Source organism: Anoplophora glabripennis, unplaced genomic scaffold (genome assembly GCF_000390285.2).
Source record: "Anoplophora glabripennis isolate ALB-LARVAE unplaced genomic scaffold, Agla_2.0 scaffold5, whole genome shotgun sequence".
NCBI lineage: Eukaryota > Metazoa > Arthropoda > Insecta > Coleoptera > Cerambycidae > Anoplophora > Anoplophora glabripennis.
The window spans coordinates 1,162,307-1,182,574 of record NW_019416525.1 but is presented as its reverse complement, the minus strand read 5'-3'; the positions used below and the strand labels follow the sequence as shown (position 1 = coordinate 1,182,574).

General features: G+C 32.4%; 1 protein-coding gene across 2 annotated transcripts; it reads left to right on the top strand.

The window, feature by feature from the left end:
- Nucleotides 1-796: 796 nt before the first annotated feature.
- On the top strand, nucleotides 797-12,410 carry LOC108907474 (guanine nucleotide exchange factor DBS). 2 transcript variants are annotated; one of them, XM_023454839.1, is made up of 12 exons: nucleotides 797-919; nucleotides 1,101-1,329; nucleotides 1,383-1,473; nucleotides 1,582-2,526; nucleotides 2,891-3,100; nucleotides 3,152-3,340; nucleotides 6,211-6,378; nucleotides 7,009-7,194; nucleotides 7,243-7,967; nucleotides 8,025-8,232; nucleotides 10,655-10,781; nucleotides 10,840-12,410. In XM_023454839.1, the coding sequence occupies exons 1-12, from the start codon at nucleotides 892-894 to the stop codon at nucleotides 10,938-10,940; spliced, it is 3,207 nt and encodes a 1,068-aa protein (XP_023310607.1). In that variant the 5' UTR covers nucleotides 797-891; the 3' UTR covers nucleotides 10,941-12,410. The 2 variants fall into 2 exon arrangements, with proteins under 2 accessions (XP_023310607.1, XP_023310608.1); XM_023454840.1 differs by lacking the exon at nucleotides 10,840-12,410 and adding an exon at nucleotides 10,024-10,160 and having other exon boundaries at nucleotides 10,655-10,745.
- The last annotated feature ends 7,858 nt before the right edge of the window (nucleotides 12,411-20,268 follow it).

Here is a 20,268-nt window from a genome sequence, read left to right as displayed (position 1 = left end):
TAATGTTGAATAAAAAAAATAAAATAAACAGTGTACCTGAACATAAATATTCCTCACTTTTTGAAAAATATGTAAGTTTATTATAAATGCACGGTTTCAATCATTCAATGTGAACTTAAATTTCTAGTCAAGCTGAGATAGCTTGTTTTTACTTAAAGATTTGAGCTAGCATATTTTCCAAGCTTAATTTGAGATAGCATGTTTTCCAACCGTCGATTTGTAATTTTCTGAAAATTTAACTTGATATATTTTTATTATGGTAACAATTAAAATTTTCTGCAGATTCTTGGTTAATATAGTCTTAAGTTCCTTTCAGTAACATTTATCTTAGTTTAATCTTGTACTACAGCTGTATGGATTAGCTAAATTAGTTAAATTCGATTACCCAGAACTCGTGTTAATTTTGATCCCAGAATTTTCCAAATTTGAAGAAATAATTTTATAATAATTCAGGCTAAGAATTTTACTATAAAGTACTATATACTAAACGTAAAGAAACAAAGCATACCATATTTTTTATTTGTTTTTTTTTTATAAATATATATGTAATAAAAAATGATAAAATAGTAAAAAAATGCATTTCTCAAACAATCAGAAAATGCATATAAAATTCATATTTAGGGTGAATTTTGTAAGCCTTTTCTTCCAGAATTGTTTTAGAGGTGTTGTGAATATTCTTTATATTTAAAGATGTGATAGAGTACTTTTTTAATAAATATGTTTATAACTATAAAGATTTTTATTTATTAATACTTTAAAACACTTTCTAGTAATTCCACATTTTTACGCTTACTACCCAGAATGCTTACATTAAATAAATTGAGCACAAAGGAATATGCCTTACTAATGAATTTTTTAACTTAGATAAAGTTGATTACAAGGAGACTCGTCATGGAAACATTTAATGTTATTTTTAAAAGTAAGTCATTACTATCAAGATAGCATACCTAGTAGCAGTAGACACATATTTTCAGCTTACATACCAGTCATCTTTCAGTTTAAACGACTAAATTCATTTCTGGAGGCAAGGGCCTAGCGATAGTACTCATTATTTTGTTTTTAAAATTGTTAACATCACATAAGATGTCTTTTCGTTTCAGAGGAGCCTCTCAATGTATGTGAAGAATTCGAAATGCAAAATTCTGTCAATTTAGAACCGCTGGGGGTAAATGACGTTGCAGAGCTTTTACAACACCAATATGCCATTATCTCAGGTGGTAAATCAAAAGAAGGCTGTCCAATTATTACATTCCCCGACAACAATAATTTTCAAATGATATCTGATGTAGACTACCAACGTTTAATGATGTATTTAACGTCAGTGCCTTCGTAAGAACTTTTAACCTTTATTTTAATCGGGCTACTTATGATATGTTTTTCAGACTCCAAGATGCAGATTTGGGCTTCCATTTAATTATAGATAGGAGAACGGACAGGTGGAACTCCGTTAAAACCGTTCTTCTAAAAATTTCAGTAAGTTTCCGACTCCGTTGAGAATTTGTAGGTTATAATTAGGACATTTTTCACAACTTAACCGATATACCTTGACGGAGAATGACGTCAGAACTGTTTTCTTTCCAGGTTTATTTTCCAGGCCTAATTCATGTCGTATACGTCTTAAGGCCTGCCAGTTTTTTACAGAAAGCTTTATCAGAAGTCAGCAACAAGTTATTTAAGGACGAGTTTAAATTTCGTATGATAGTACTGAGCACGGCTGAGGAGCTACATAAGTATATTAGTTTGAAACAACTAACTCCGGATCTGGGTGGCACTTTACAGTATAATCACGAGGAATGGATAGAACAAAGAGTCGAGTTGGAGAAGTTTTCGACTATAACACAACAAGTTTCTAGTGCTTTAGACGAGTTTACAAAATCTATTGAGGAAACCGAGTTGCCAAATAATGTCGATTCTACTCAGCAGTTGCTAAATAAACAGACTGAAACTTATTCGGATTTGAAAGAAGAAATCCTGTCGGCAGCTAAACACGGGGAAAATTTATTGTGTAGCATAAAAGATAAAAATATGTCGTCTTCTAGTGATGGTAAATTTGCTCAAAGTTCGGACACTATTAGTAACGTATTTGCTGTAGAACGACTACTTGTACAACTAGAAGAAACTGAAAAGACTTTCGACGAGTTCTGGCAACAGCATTCTACCAAACTGCGTAACTGTTTAGAGCTCCGTCGATTTGAACAAGACTTTAGAGAATTACAAGTGAATTTTGATTCTTATTTAAAGACTGTGTCTGAAATGACGGAAGTAGGGGAGACTGTGAACAGGGTAGACACTCTAATTAAAGAAACTAATACTTTCCAAAAATTGTGTAATGTAGATATAGAAAGAGCAGAAGAAGTTATTTCGTCTGGTCAGCATTTGATCAATATAAAAAATTCGTGCCCTTTAGAATCCGTAGAACCTAAATGTAGTGAACTTCTTAGAATGAGAGATTTATTGTTAGAGCGCCTTTCAAGGCGAATGGACGTATTAATTAAATGTAGAGAATTAATGAAGAAAGTTGAAAAGGTAAGTGTTAACCCTTATTCCACTCGTGAAAAATCGCCTAGACGGATTCACTTTATGACACTTAAGTTGAAGAAAGTGAGATAGATACGCATAACTTGGGCTAGAGAGAAATCGCGACAGAGTAAATGAACTCGTGGTTCAATGTTTTGGTTAGCAAATTGAATCCTTTTTGTTATTGTTTTATTTGTTTGGTGGACTGCACTGACAGGGACTGCATATCTACATCCGCAGCGATGATAATTTTTTCCCCCGTTAATGTTAATTATGAGCTAGACTTTAGTTGTAACGCGTCTGTTATTAAGAAAAAGTGAATATTTTCACCGCACTGTTAGAAGCGCTTATTAAAAAATTATCGGTTTTCCAGGCCAATCAGTGGTGTGCCAGTGGTATAGACCTTTTGGCATCCCAGAGAATTGAACAATGTTCAGCTTCTCCGGAACTGGCAGAGAAATACTTAAAAGAAACGCAGGACTTCCTTGCATCTTCCAAAGAGTTCTCTTTAAATGGTCCCAAGGATTTTAAAGATACATTTCAATGTGCTACCACACCGGAAACAAAAGCCCTTGTCTCCCAGGTATTTGGCTTAATTAATTGCGATTTTTATTATTTATGTACAAGTATTTAGGTGCTTCAAAGGATTGAGGATGTTAGTCTTATGTGCAATAAGCATATTACTAGTTTAAATAAATTGGCTTCAAAACCCAAACGGCCCGTGCAAACTGTTATTCCTGAACCAGCAGTGCCCAGGCAGCCACAAATTGGAGCTCCACAACCCTCGAGGGCTGTTCTGAAGAAGGCTTCCACAATTCCCAAGGCAAGTTTTTAAATTTTTTATTTTTTTTTTAAACAGACATAAATATATTTATTTTTTTACCGAGATATTTACCTTTTATATTCATAGCAAATGTAATAATTGAATTTGTTAGTTATTCGCGGATTATTCTAGAAAAATTTCATAAAGTGTAAGGACAAATTATTACTATCCAATAGGCATTTTATCAAGCAACAATGATTCATTTAAAAATACTTCCAGCCTACCAAAATTACTGAAATGCAGCGCTAGAGAGATTTTACCATAAAAATAAATTGCTTTTGTAGAAATCTTTCTTGATATGTTTGGAATGATCGACTATAGTCTTTTGCGTGTTGGTGTCAAGTGAAAGGTTACGCTCGCACATCGCAATATATACGGGTAGCAATCAAAAATTGTATTGTAATCTCCAATTCCGATAAAATTATTTCGCGAGTGTATCAAAATTATATTTGTCGATAATTTTATAATAAATTTTAACCAACGGGGCCCGTTGAATACTGAAGTGACCATATTTTTATACAGAAGCATGGGACGCATTCGTAATCAAAAAATCTTGGACGAAATTTGTAAATAAGACATTAAAATAGGGGTGTCTGTTGACCCAATACAAGCGGAGTAATAGCTTATTGAAGGTTGGTTCTTATTCGTCAAACGCCAAAATTGAAAGTTTGAACGTGAAATAACCAAAAACCAATGCATTTTTCAGGGAATACTCGTACTATCTTTTTTAAAGAGCTTGAATTTTTATTTTTTATAAAAGTTTCTAGCATCAAACCGAAGAGAGATGACGAAAATAAAGTTGGTCCGTATTTTTTCGGCTACAAAAAACGTGAAAATCAGCCCCTAATTACCACCCCCAATTGAAAATAATCGTTACCACTTTACAATTTACTTTATTATATATATAAAAAAATTTTTTAACTTTAACTGTTCGATTTTTTGGGTTGAAACTTATAAATAAATAATAAAAAATTAAAACAGTAAAGAAATCTTAATTTAATATCAGCATATGATTAAATTATTCCAAGTTACTGAATAATATTTTTCAACATTATTTTTTAATGATTACTGTCATAGGGGGTGGTTTTTAGGGATTGACAATTTTCAATTCATCATAGTTACTTATTTAAAGATGATTTTAACCTATTACACGCTCGAATTTACAATTCTTTAATTATTTTCGAATAGGGGTAGTTTTCACCCCCTAAAAAATAAAAACTTTGAAGTAGAAGATAAGTAGAACCTAAATCCAAATTTTGGTGCAAATGGGTGCTGTTTGGGAAAATTATACAGCAGAGCTGGGTAATTCCTGGTGAAAAAGTAATTAGCAATTACAATTCCCTTTTTTTCCTGTAATTGTAATTGTATTTAAGTACTTTTTTTTTATTAAAGTAATTTGGAATTGTAATTGCAGCAAAATTGTTATAGGAATTGTAATTTGTAATTATATTATTTGAACTATTGAATTACAAATTACTTCTATAAGTACAAATACTTTTTCCAATTACAATTACTTTTTCGAATAATTATAATTACTTTTAAGATCATGCGTATTGCGTAATTGCTTACAGACTTGCAGACTTCTATTATTTCATTTGAGGAAAGCCTTGTGCCGCGTGAACAATAAAAAGTGATTTGGTGAATTAACCTCAGAATTAACGGAGTACATTTTATTTTATTATAATTATTATTAATTTAGAAAATATACGAAGTAAAAATATGTTGTGTTACTGCTCTTATTTTGAGTTGAGAAAACTTCTGGTTCGGTTACTCAGCCTTTCACTCGTACTTGTTCGATTCGTAATTTTTTTAATAATAATTATTGCTTTCCAGTCTACCCAAAACTACTGTATTCTATATTTTGCAAATGTACTAACAACAAAAAAAGAGCATCGGGTTGAATTAATTACCTGACCAATAATATAAAATTATAGTATGAACTGAACTAGTTTAAATTATTAGATTAGGAATAAAAATATAAAAATTCTATATCAGAAAATGAATAAGAATAATCTTTTCATTTTAGTATCAATTCTAATAAATAATAAAACGCAATATTACACAACACTTTTAATTAAAATTTTTAACTTAACTTTTTCCTTTTTCTCTGTTTGGTCACTATAATTTACTTTATCATAAAAGTAATTGCTAAATCCATTTTCCATGTAACTGTAATTAAATTAATATAATTCCTTTTTTAAAGAATATACTTTGTAATTGTAATTAGTTCCTTTTTTTAAAAAAGTAATTTGTAATTGTAACTATTTTTAAATTACAAGTAATTACGCAGTTCTGTTATACAGTAACGCCGTATTTTACCTTCAATGACTGGCTTGGTGAATTTGACCTGACATTTCTTCGATATACCGAACGCTCCTTGTATAAGCTACCGTTTCCAATACGGTGGCCGCTAATTTATAGCTATATTACCATTCACACAACTTTTTCCAATTCGGTAAACCGTAAAATAATTCTAAATATGTTAAAGACGGGGTCCAGTTATTTAATATGAAACATTCCATCTCCAAAACCCGTTCTGCTTCGAATTAACCTTTCTTATACTGATTAACAATAATATGATGTATTCTGTATCAAACCTCAGTGTGTTTTTGGATATGGACGAATTTTGGGATGTTGAAAAGTATTTCCCAGTTTTTGTTTCCGAGTTTAACGATTATGGATTCTACAATGGATTTTTTTATTCGTTTGTATGTTTTCAATGAAATTTATGTAAATGTCGAGGAGGTTTCAGGACAAAAATTATAATTTAAAATCAGCTTTGTGTTCTAAATATAAAGAATGCAATTTCTTGTGTTCGAATACCTACGTCTAGACTTGTTAAAGTGAAGTGTATCTATTTGGTTTTGTAGATGACTTCGCCGTTGGATAATGACCAGAACCCGAATTTTGTGCAACACGAGGAAAAGACCGTTTTACCAGAAACAGACGAAGTTAATAAAATCAAAACAAGGCATGTTCTAACTGAACTTTTCGAGACCGAAAGAGTGTATGTATCGGAACTGTTATCTATTATCAATGTAAGTACTTGCCATAATTTATCGCGTTTGCATAAAATGTATGAATCATTTTTTTGTCGCCGTTTTAAGATATTTCTTAAACGCTAAGAAATAGATTGCTTTGTGACAATTATTATACAGATAATTTGTTGAACTACATATTGTTAAAATCTAGGAACAAAGCTACTATGCTTGTCAATATAATAAATGATCTGAAATTAAATTATTTTAATAAAAACATCATCAGACCATTTTCGATTTTTGACACTGTTTCCAAATATGTTTATAATGACCAAGAAAAGGAATGAGAAGCACCAGACATGGAATCTGAAGATCTTTTAAATAAATTTGAAAAATAGTGTTTTTTTCAGCAGAAAATATTTTAATAATAATTTTTATCGTTCATATTTTCGTTTTTTTTTTTTCAAATTGTTATATCTCTACACTCTGTATTTCAACAAGCTTGTATCATTTTTGTACCATTTGTAGAACTCTAGACATATTTAATAAGCATTAATTTTCATATATACAGGGCGTGATAAGAAATATATTTAATTTTTCTGCAATTATAATGCTCGTCAAAAATTTTATTTTTTTAAAGTAAAAAGCAAATGATACTGTAATTCTGATACTCTTAAGAGGTTATTTTAGGGTTACAAATTGGAAGCTCACAATGACGATATGCGACACTTGATACCGCAAGGAACTGAAGAAAAGTTCGACGTGATCTTTGGAAACTTGGAAGAAATCTACCAGTTCCACTCAGACACCTTTCTCAGGGACCTAGAAAATTGCATATCGTCTACAGACCTAGTGGCTCTGTGTTTTGTGCAAAAGGTAATCAGTTATAAGTGTACGCGCAGAAAGTAACTTGAAAATTTTCAGAGAGATAAATTTTTTCGACTCTACAGCTTCTACTGCCAGAACATCTCGAGGTCCGAACACCTTAGGGAGACCTCGGTGGAACTCCACCAATTTTTCCAAGCCTGCCAACACAAACTGGGCCACAAACTACCGCTAGCTGCTTACTTGCTAAAACCCGTACAGCGCATAACAAAGTACCAACTACTTCTAAGGGATCTACTACGATATTCAGACGAAGGAAAATGTTGCAAAGAGCTGCAACAAGCTTTGGAATGCATGCTCGTCGTCTTGAAATGTGTTAACGACAGCATGCACCAAATATCCATAACCGGGTTCCCCGTGGATCTATCCCAGCAGGGCGAATTACTGTTGCAAGGTTCGTTCTCCGTGTGGGTAGAAAACAAGAAAGATTTGAGATTACGCCTCAAGCCCATGCGACGCCACTTGTTCCTGTACCAAAAGGCCTTGTTGTTTTGTAAACCCGTCTCCAAGGCCGCCGAGAACAAAGCGACATACCAATTCAAACACTACTTGAAAATGTCCCAGATTGGCTTAACGGAATCTGTGAAGGGTGACGCGAGGAAGTTCGAAGTCTGGCTGCAGGGCAGACAGGAGGTGCATATGATACAAGCCGCCAATTTGGAACAGAAGAACGCTTGGGTGAACGAAATAAAGAGGGTGCTGTTCAACCAGTTGGAGGAGATCAAGGGGGAGAAGATTAAACAGTACGCAGCTCTAACTCACAAGTGAGACATTTTTTAAAAAAATTTGGTATATCCGTACCGTAACATAAATTTTCCTAGGTCTCTGCGTCAAACGACGTCATGGGAGAAACAGAAGAATTCTGTGCCAATAGTGCCAATTATAGATAGCCATAGGGCTCTTAGTTGCGAGGCGGAGCCCACGCACCACGTAGTCGAAGAAGAAGCTGTCGAGTGTTTGGAAACCGGTAACTGGTCTTCAGATTGTAGTAATAGTGATGACGAAGATCATCCGAATACGGCCGTACCGGTATGTATAAAGCTTGTCCACCACAGTAACTTATCGTTGACGATTTTTTTGTAAAAGTTTCTCACCTAAGGATTTCTTTTCTGGGGTATATTACCTGGGTTTTTTGTTCCATTTAAATTGATCGTTCCATGTCAAATTGAATATTTTTATGTTATACAGAAAAGCAATATCAATAGTTAAAAAAGTTTCGTTGCTTGTAGTGTATTTAATTTTTTTTACCTCACTTTTGATATGGAATGAGATTATTATTAAAATTAGTTTTATAAAGAAGTATCTAATAAGCTGGTTGTAATTATCAATATTCTTTTGGTGTAATAAAAAGAAATTTGTATATATAAAGTTTATGTACAGGGTGCACCATAAATAATGGTACGTGGAGCACACTAAAATATTACGATTTAACCAACCTATTTTTAAATAACCTTTCCAATATTAAAAATATTGCACAAAGTAGGAGGGCCCCGAAGGCCGGTTTTAGGCCTAATTTATTTTTGGCAGAAAAAATCTGAAAAAATTTTTTTAGTGCCTACCCCCTCACCCTCCTTTCCCCCTCCACCCCCTTAAATGCCGGGGAAACCATCGCTCATTAGAGGGGTCTTTAAAGAGCTTAGAGATGCAAAAAACATCCAATTCCTATAAATCTTACATATGAAGAGTTTTTTGGGTCGCTGATCACGAATCTCGTCTCAGAATCACGAAATTCAAAATGGCGGATCCAAATGGCGGACAAGAAAATTGAAATGTCTTCAAAATGCATGAATTTTTTTGTGTTGAGGTTTTTTGGGTCTATGATTACTAATCTGGACTAGATCACGAAATTCAAAATGGCGGATTCAATATGGCGGACAAAAAAATTAAAATGTCTAAAATGCATGAATTTTTGTGTAGTGGGGTTTTTTGGGTCTCTGATTACGAATCTGAAGGCAGAATTACGAAATTTAAAATGACGTATTCCATATGGCGGATAAAAAATTAAAAAAATCTTCATAATCCTCAAATATTTGTTTATCGAAACTTTCTTAGATCACTGATTACAATTATGAGTTCAAAATCACAAAATTCAAAGTGGCTAATCAAATATGCACAAATATGTATGTATAATTGTTGATTTTTTCTTTTTCGTTTTATTCAATGTAAATGTGTGTCATCTCATTTCTGTAGGTGGAGGGGGAAAGGAGGGTGAGGGGGTTGGTCCGTTTAGGGTGGAAACGATTCAGTATTGCTAGTAGGTATTAAAAAGATTTTTTCAGTCAAAAATAAATTAGGCCAAAAACCGGCCTTAGGGGCCCTCCTCCTTTGGGGATTGGAGATTCTTTGAGGCACGAACTCAAATCCGATCATAATTTTGCTGTTATTTATTAGAGGGAACCACTTGCGACACATTGCATGTCTTAACAACTTCGTTATTTTTTTGCTCCTCGGTATATATTCACCTTTAAAGTTTCAAAATAAATGGAAATCACTTCCGATCCCCAATAATTGTGCAATATCTGTAATTTTGTAAAGATTATTTTAAAATATTGAAAACAAATTTTTCACTTTGATACCCTCTATATTTTTAAGGACCAACTTTTGGACTAAGGTAAGTTCGGTTAAATCATAAAATTTTAGTATGTAGAATCCGTTGTTGCTCTATGTACCGTTACTTATGGGAAACCCTGTATTTTATCGATGTCGGGCATAAAACAAATGAATTTCAGAGCCTTTTTAAGATTTGACGTATTTGAAGTTTGAGTTGTTTGTGCTCGACGGAATGAGGAATGTTAGTAGTTTTATGTAAATTCATTGCAGTGGAGTGGTGTGGTGAAGGGTCAGAGCACAGTTCTTGATCGTGTCGTTCAGTATATTGTTGGCAGTACTGCAAATACAACAACATTTTATGTTACGCATTACTAATTCTCAGCTGTTCCATTCTTTATTTAATTCTAGTAAGTTAAATTTACTTTTATGTTTTATATTTATAGTACCCTGTTTTTATTTAAATTCTTCACGGCGCCCTGAATTGTTTTTATTTTTAATTCTTTGATTTAAATTCACGAATCATAGCTTCTTTCTTTTCTTTACAGTCGTCTTTGATTTTTGCTATTATTCACTGCCTTTTGTAAAAAAAATAATGAAATATGCATTCAGGAGGCAGCGTACGAAAATTGTTACAAAGTATTTGAAAAAAATATTGCTTTTGCTAACTTCCATGCTTCTTGCTTTTTGTCAACTATTCAGAGCAAAATTTGTATTTAAAAAAAGATTGGTCTCTATTTTCTACATGTACATAAATTCAGTGCAACATAGTTTATGTAAATATTGTACAGAAACCTTGTAAATGCTTTTTTGGTATCTCTAATTGTTTTGTGAGCCCCCGATGTAATTGGCTTGTAAGAAAACCCAGCAAATTCAGCGACTTAACATGTTGAAAATTTTACAGAGAGGTCATTACGTTGCTTTAGCTGATTATTGTGCGGTTGGCAACAGCGAGGTAAACATGAGGGAAGGGGACATTGTTGAATTACTTAAGGTTGGCTGTGCAGGATGGTGGTTTGTTAAAGTTATCGGTGAGTAAATTGTACTGTTTGTCGCTCGCCCGTTTTCAGGATAGGATATTTTTTCCAGGCAATTCGGTGGAGGGGTGGGCCCCAGCTGCTTATTTAGAAAATTTGCACCGCAAAAGTTCTCGCAGTAGTAGTAGAAGTCAAGATAGGTTGAACGAGTAGTGCTCAGCCAATGAATATAGTAATTTTTCCTACAATATTTGATATAGAGGTTAGTCGAATTGTACAAATGTGGGAGATTTTAAAGCAATGTGTTGAATTTCTCTTACCCATTCCTGTTTGATCAAATTATGTCAAAAACGGCTACTTGATTTGGTTTGCAAAGTAACATACTGTTTTAAAATTTCCTTTCGATGATAATTTTTTTTACATTTTAAGCAGTTCCGCCTTTCGGTTCTTTTAATTTGTAGCGTGATTTTAAGGGAATTTTAGAAATTTTGGGGTCAATCTTTCAGTATTTCTACAAATTTTTCTATAATGTTTACTGTAGAACTACAAATAAAATTGCGATTTCTTGGCGCAGGGCTGACTATTTTTTGATTTTTTATCTATGTCCGCAGAGTAAATCTAATCAAATTAAAAGAATATCGTTGAATTCTCAAATAATAAACATATTCGAGCTGCTCAAAGTGTAACACTTCCACACGGTGTATTTTAAAATAGATACGTTTATATTTATTTATCATTGCTTCAGTTATTTACTGTGAGAACATGGGTGATTTGGATCAAGTTCATAAAATGGTGTTTTAATTAAAAATTTTTTTTTGCTAGAAAGTAATTTGTACAATATTTTTTGTGGCTTCTTCCATTTCACTAATGCTAAAAATCATATGTATTTTTATACAAGAACTATGTTTCATCTGCCTAATAAGCAAATTCAATTGTTTCTCAAATATTTTATTTTTATTTTATTGATTGCCGCTTCATGGTAGTTGAAACACGCTCATATGACTGTAATTATTTACTATACATGTGATTTTTTTTAATCGTAATCCATATATTTACTAATTACCAAATTAATCTTGTTGAATGACATATCCACATTATTTTCTTATATCAGAAAATATATTGACCAAAGTTGTAATTATTAAGAGAAAAGAGTTATTTGTAAATTCATGAAGGTTAAGATACTGAGCATTTTTTTTAACTGCGTTTACTAAGCAAAGAATTTGTTATCCACGGGGCTTGTTGTTAAGGTATTAAGTGAAATGTCGTTGTGCCTTGGTAAACGCTATTTTAGTACAAATTTTAATTTTTCTATGCTTGTTATATTATGTATAGTTATTTTTAAGTTGATACTAGACTGGATTATTCTATATATATAGTATATTGTACAATAAATTATTACTCAAAATTAATAAAAGTATTATGGTGGTGTAATGACGAACGTCAATTTTTGTGATATTTATTATTGTGCTTTATGCCACTGAATTATACTGCAAAACAGAGTTATAAAATTGTACTTATTAGACGGCTTTTTATTTTTCAAGAATAACAATTCAAAGCTTAAAAAGATAAAATTGTACATTTCACAGAGAATTATGTAAAAAATAAGGCACAATAATAATTCAATGATTCAATCCAACCAACACTGTATAAGTGGTACGTAATAGCATTATATTATTTATTATATATAGGCTTTTTATTTCAAGACCCATCACCTTTACCTAAACTTCATATTCGAGCAAAAAGATAAGTACGAGATATTTGAAAGTTTGCAACCAGTTGTACAAGTACGTGTATGTTTAGTTGCATACCCGTTCCAATATATTTTTTTAGAGCTACAGCACCATCTGGTGTACAATTTATATACTAATCTATCGAAATAGCAAATTAAACAACTGTACCATATAATTGCATATATTTGACTGATTTTAACAGAAATTAAATGAATTCCAGAAATGTATTCACTTTTAAATATGGAACTTGGTTGTTTTTATTCCAAAAAGTAATATTTATCTCCGTTCTACAAACAAATTGTAATATAATAGTATTTCAAACGGTATATTACTTTGCTCTGATTTTATTAATATTATATCTTCAACATAAGTACGCCTACATGATAATTTCATAGTGAGAAATAAGAGTAATGAAAATATTCGTACATACAGGGTGTGGGCACAGATATCTGCCAAATTTAACCACATATTCAACTAACTGAAAGCAAAAACAAATTAATATACAGGGTGTTAGAAGTTTGACTGCCTTAATTTTAACAGACGACAGAATACATTAAAATAAATAAAAAAACCTTATATGACATGGGTCCTAAACTCAACCATTTCCGAGAAAAAAAAATTATCAAAATCTCCAACTTGATGTACAAATATTCGATTAATTAAGGCATATTGACATAACTGCGTGCATAGAATACCATAAAATATAACTTGAATGAACTTCTTTATGCTTCAATCTAAAAAATAATTAGCGTTGTAATAAATTTAAAATTGGATAAAATTCATATCGAGCAATGTGACAATGGCGCGGTTAACACGAGGAACTAAGGTATCCACCAACACGCAATTCAGTTGGTATCTGGATTCGACAGTGTCGGAGTGTTTTTTGCATATCACTATTTTCGTTTCTTGAGGCGTGCATCGAAAATAGTGGTGGACATTTTAAGCATATGTTGTAGTTTGTTTTGTACTTGTGCGTTTAAAAATTACTGAATGTTGCTTTGTGGTAAGTACCTAAATTATTTTTTAATACGTATGATTATTTGGACGACATGAATGAAGGGTACTTTAATTACATATTTTTCAAATTCATAATTTGATTAAAATTTAAGTTCCTGTTTTAAATGATTCATAATTACTAAAATTCCAGCTAAAATTTAAGCACAACGCTATCTTTGTACTACAAAATCGATACATTTTATTTTATTTGTTTAAAAACTGGAAAACAATTGTCTTGAAATTTACTACATGTTTCACATTAATAGTTGTTTACATTTTTTCCGTAGGACAAGTCTGCCGCGTACACACGTGGGGTGTGCATCAGCAGGTTAAGCGCTGTTGTCACGTTGTGATGAAACTCCCCAATATTAATACTCGCTGTATTTTGAAAACTGTTCATCTTACTCTCCTGTAATATACAACTTTTTTGTTCATTTATGATTACTCTATCTCATGCTGAAGTAAGTAAGTCAAACTTCTTACACCCTGTATTTATTTTCGAAAACCCATAATTTTGTCCGGTGTTTTTCGACCACTTCGACCAGTGGTAGGTAACAAAAATGTACAATTAAAAAAAAATATGTTATTTTAAAATCTAAGAAAAATAAATATAAAACGAAAGTCGTTGATTTTGATATATACCAATTAGAATTTAATTGATTTCTGTGTACTAGAAGGGAAGCGAACACAGATACAGGGCCTTCATAAATGTTTACAAGCCACGTGACCACCAAGCTTAGGCAACAGCAACAAAAAATCCCTAAATCTTGGCGTTGCCAATATTAATGACTCGTTTACAATGAACAATGACAAACCGTTACGTCTACGAGTGATTTGCAAAATGTGACCAAAACTTTACAAGATAAACTATTTTAGATAAAGTGTGGTTAAAATTATTCATATTTATCGTTTTTATACCTTCAAATTTCATTTCACTACAAAACACGTGGAGTATTATAATGGACATATATCATTTTATGATTTTAGTCAAATGAATATTTTACATCATATTATAGTTTCTGAGGAAATAAAATTAATAACTTATAATTAGAATCGGAATAGTCAATACAAATTCGAACATATGTATATTTTCTATTGCATTGCATTGTTTTTAGATAATGAATGGGGATTGCAGCGTCAGCATTTTTGGACGGGCACACCCTGTACGAAGCTTTATTATTATTTCAAGAATAAAAACACGACACAATCCAATTATATCGACGGGTAATCCAAACTCTGTCGGCACTACTGTCAGTAAAAGCGGAGATTGTCAAGTGGCTCTCTACCGACATCTCTACAAAAGTCTTTGGAGCATACATCAAACGTATTTGTCGGGCTATGTCAGAATATCATCCCGTTTGAATCTGCTCTTTTTTATTTTCTCCAACGGCGTGAATTATTGATTGAAATCGCACAAAGCACCCAAAATGTTTCGTAAAATAAATATCGTAATATGTAAATGAATATTTTACGTTTATTTATTCTCACTGGACGAAATATCACGATAATGGAAAGTATAGTGAAAAAAGCACAATTATAAAAATAGGTTTTTCAAAGCTAATAACAACGTTTCAAGTGTTAAGGCCTCTAAAATATTTAAACACATGCGTATTACACTGTAAACGAATATCACAAAACGGGTGCCTTCTTTTTTTTTATAAATAAAAGGGGTGACACAGTCGTCCTCCCACTGATACATTTTGCCCTCGTTGAATCATTATTACCGGTATCGAGTGGCGTAAAGATAACGACGTCGACTTCAAAGTTACGTCGTCTAAGTGATGTACCCTCTGCTTCCACAAAGGAATTCAAACTTTCTCAAGCGGACGTCAAAAGTCAATTCATACCGTGCACGCTGCATAAATTGAAGGTATTATTGGGACCCGCTGGTGACGTCGATAGTGTACGGAGCTTCCCGTTGGAAAATACCAGATATATTTGTTAGAAAAATCAAGGTAAATTCAAGTAACCGATTTAGATCAAGTTAGTTTAGTGAAATAATTGTGCTTGCTAAAAAAAGTAATGCCGAAGATAAATACATAAAATAGTATTTTGTTTTTTGACACGTTTTTGTGCTGTTCTCGTGCCAGAGAAAAGTGAATTTCAATTTTCAACTAAACTAGTCACAAAAATTAAAAAAATTAAAGAAGTCCTAGATTTTTAGGTGATTTTCAAAGGGCCTGGCGAAAAATGGTCGCAAAGTAATTTAAAAAAAAAATAAATTGAGGGAAAATTTAACTTTTAATTGATTTTTAGCAACAGTGAATTCCAATCATTCGCTTACATGGAAATTTTTTTATCAAAAAAACGATAAGAACATCTTATAGAGGATGCTTTGAAGTTTTCGAAAGGCTGATTAAATTTTCTGTACGAATCAAACCGCCAAAAAGGTCGTTTTTGTTTTGAACGAAGATAATCATCGACAGATCAGCGTACGAAGCTCTTAAATAGCTCAAATTAAAGAAGGTGAACCAAATTAAAAGAGCTGAAGAGTGGGATTGCCAAAAAAAAATCACTGAAGCCCGGGGACCTTTGGAAAGAGAAGTAAAAATTTTGAAAATTTGTTTTGACTCGCTAATCACTAGTCACTATTAATGTATTAAAGTATATGCACAGAGCAACCAAAATTAAAAAAATGCTTTTATGAAGGTAACACCGATGGACAATTCAGTTGAACGAAATATTGTCAGGAGCGCGATATTTCGAAACTGGTACCTAGTCTTAAAATTTCAAGGCCGTCATGGTCCACCCAATTCCACAATTTCTACCTTAATCTGAAAGAACCCCGCCCCGTTTGTACTGAATGCGAGGACTGAGGAGGATCCGAACACCCCGACTGGGGATGTTTTGTATCTTTGATATGCAAAATTTAATTAACGGAAGTCGGAACTACGATTCTTCCCAAGTGCTGCGGCGACGAGCGTTAAATACCTGCATAATTAATTACGAAAACAATTGCTTTTTAAACAGCCGGTGCATTTTAATCAAAGGATACGCATATACTAACGCTAAGGGTGGCAACGAATAGGGCATTAATTCAGGTTGACACAGAATAGGGGTATCGTCCCGAATTGTATATCTGCATATATTTGGCACCGTTGCTTTTTTATGTAATTTGCCTTGGAGCAGTGATTTCTTTAAATTTTTGGATAACTGATAATTTGTCCTCGTCTTACATTTCGTTAATAACAACAATAATATTTTTAACAAATTTATGCACCGCCTTGACAGAAATGTTTGTTTTCCTAAAAGCCGCCTTTTATCTATTAACTTTTTCGCGGAGTAACGTATACCCTCGTTATCCTTTTATTCGCTGTTTAATCAAACTTTGCTACTTTGACACACACGCTAACACCAACAGATTACATTTGAATCCGTTTCACGGAACGACGCTTCGGTCCCGTTGAAAAGATAGATCTGCTAATGGACGTTGCTGATAAAATGGCTCGCCCAAATTGTATCCCAACGAGATGATACGTTTTTACTATTTGAACCCTTGAAAACCCAAATCGGAGTGTAGGTACAATCGCTATTTTGTTAATTAAAAATTTGAAAATAAAACAGATCATCAAGTTTTTCCCTTACATCACATAAAACAAATAACGTATTCATTAAAGGAAATTCGTTAAAAAAATTTTTGGTTCCGTAAACTGGAGGTTAATTCGAATTTCTTGCACTCGATTTACTACACGGAAAAAATACCTCGCAAAAAATTACTATGGGTCCTACTTTTTGTGCAAAAAAATGTTACATTTCTAAAACAATTGTAATTTCACAAAAAATACATTTACTGCAGTTAAATTTAATAATATTGGACTATTAAGTGTTATTATACAATTTATGTCTGGTTTATAGTAGAAATTAGTAAATAGTAATAGTAAAAATTAGTAACATTATTTCCTAAATGTTTTTGTTACTATAATTAATGTAATCATTTAAATAAAAATTATTCTCGGTATAATATTTTTTCTGTACCCCAAGGCAAATTCTAAAAAATAAAATACCTACTTGAATAAATTGAAGAGGAGATACTACGATACACTTTTCATAATTTTATTTCGTTCTAGAGGCAATCCGACGTCACTCAAATTACTATAACCCAAAATTTACTTTAGTTTCATTATAATTTTTTTTTGAGATTTCTTCAATTTTGAGTCCTTTCTGACATTTTTTTAGTTAATTTCTTTATAGGAATTTAGAATTCTTATCTATCAAAACCATAATCACGACATTATGCTGTTTATCCTTATTGATAACACACGTTCTAAGGAAATTTTAGCAAAAAACTATATAAAAAAAGTAGTGCTTATTAAATTTTAATTGTATAGTCTTTCCGATCTCAATTGAAGAACCAAGAGGTTGGCAGTATGTACCAGGTTCGGTCGCTATTGAAATATTTGAAAAACTTGTTCCCATATTTATTTGGCCACAGCCAATTAGGATGGGTAAAAAAAAAACGAATATTTTTTTTTTCGTGTCCCTTGTGAAAATATGTTAGTTTATCATGTTTTAAGAGCCCTCTCAAAAAATCAGCTCAAAAAGGTCGGTTTAGAGGTCGCTCAAGATTTTTAAAAATTTCCAAAATCGTCAAAAATTGATTTTTTTTTAATTTTTTTTCTCGTTATTTTATCATTTACTAGGTTGAAAAATATCTCGATTCTGAAAATTTCAAATCGATATTTTAATTTCTAAAGGTCACTTATAATTATTTTAACTTTCAATGTGGTAAAAGAATAGAAATAAATCACGAGATACTTAGATTTTAAAAAATTAAAAAACTAAATATTTGATAGTGCGGTAGTAAATTTTGCCTCGAGAAATTTTTTAAGTGTGGTGATTTATTTCTATTCTTTTGTTCATCAAATTCAACAAAAAAAATATTAATTCGTTGATATTTATTTGTAGAGGTCGCTCGAAAACATTTTAGGTACGCTACTTTTAAAGTTATGAGTATAATTATGAGTGACCTTTAGAAATTAAAATATCGATTTGAAATTCTCAAAATTGAGATTTTTTTCAACCTAGAAAATGATAAAATAACGTTAAAAAAAATCAATTTTTGACGATTTTGGAAATTTTTAAAAATCTTGAGCGACCTCTAAAAAAAATTTTTTGAGCCTATGAAACTAATTAAATTTTATTGCTAGGTTTTTTTATACAATTTCAACTGACTATAACTTCATAATAAAGTAATTCAATTACATTTGAAAATTCAACATTTTCGTCTTAAAATCATTATTTTTCTGACGTAAATATTTTTATAAAAATTTCTCTCTCCACTTGACCAACTATAGGGTGTTTTGGGAAAAGGTACCACAAATTCAGAAACTTATAGAACATAAACAAATTTCTATGCACTACGGACCTATCGTCTTTTGTTTTTAAGATACAAGGCAACAAAGAAAATTTTTTAAATTAGATTTTAGCTACATCTGTTCCAAAAAAATTGCATACTGTTTTGAAATTTGCTACAGGTACGTTTTTAAGGGTGTGTGTTTTTTGAGAGCAACGCATATGACCCTCCCGAAGTCAACCAGTTTCTATTCCTTAATATACAGAGCGCCCGCAAAAGAATAGGCCATACCTACCTCAAGGATTCTGGATGAAAATAAACCGATTTGATCGTTGTAATTTTGCCTCCTTAAAAAGTTACCGCCTTTCAAAAATATGTTTTTATTCCATTTTAAATAATACCAACATAACTTTTTATTTTCAAGAAGGCTATTATTAAGGTACTGTTCATCAGTTTCTGGACACCTTGTATATTACGGAGTAAACGCTGCTTGACTTCGACACTCAAAAATAAAAAAATCACACGATATAAAACATACACGGTAAAAAAAAACAAAAGTTAACTAGCGACCTCTAGCAAATTTACGTACCAAATTTCGCAGCGTTACATTGTTTTTGGTAAACGATGTGATTAAAATTTGATTTAACATAATCGTATTTGAAACCTGCACCTCAAAAAACGGAAAACAATACTAAGCTCGTCTGTTTTTTATGTTCTATCAGTCTCTGAAATTTATGGTATTTTTTCCAAAACACCCTGTATAAAAATACAAGCAGCTTTTAGAAGTGGATCCTTTGACGTATTTAATAAAGAATATATTGCGATATTTTAAACAATTTACGTCCTCTACTTTCAGTACGATGTCTAGCTATGTTTTGAGTACTGGGATAAAACCAGACAGTGGCGTATGCAAGGGGGATCAGGGATCCAGGGTGCTCCCACTTTTTTCAGTTTAAGTCTTCCCTAACATATTAATTAAAATACTTAATTTTACTTAAAATTTAACATTCTGATTCGCCGAATAAATCCCGCTTCCCTTTTCAGCGTGTGTATACGTCACTGTCCCAAGATCGTTAGATCCTCAACTTGTAGATACGATGTGCGGTACAAGACCGCATTTATACAAAGGTAAACCCCCAAAAGAATACTTTCTCACATATTTGATATTGTACAAACAAAATACAATCCAACAGAGACGGCATATGAGCACTCAGAAGCGGTAAAATGACCAAACTAAGTTGCCTGTATGGCCGCCCTTGGTCGACAGGTGAAGAAGTGTTTGAAGTGGCCCCCAGCATTCAACAGAGCAAGCGCGGTCCGCCGAAATGCCGTGACTAGAGAACAGCTGTCGATCCCTTGGGATCCCGACGGGGATGAATCATAGCTCCACCTCGTCCCGCCTTTGATTTTTAAATCAGCCGGAACGTAGCGCCATTGGTCGCCAATGAGCAGATGCCACAGGATTGGGCGAGAAGCCTGCCCGTTTGCCGGTCCTCATCTTTGGTCTGCAAATTATGCAAAT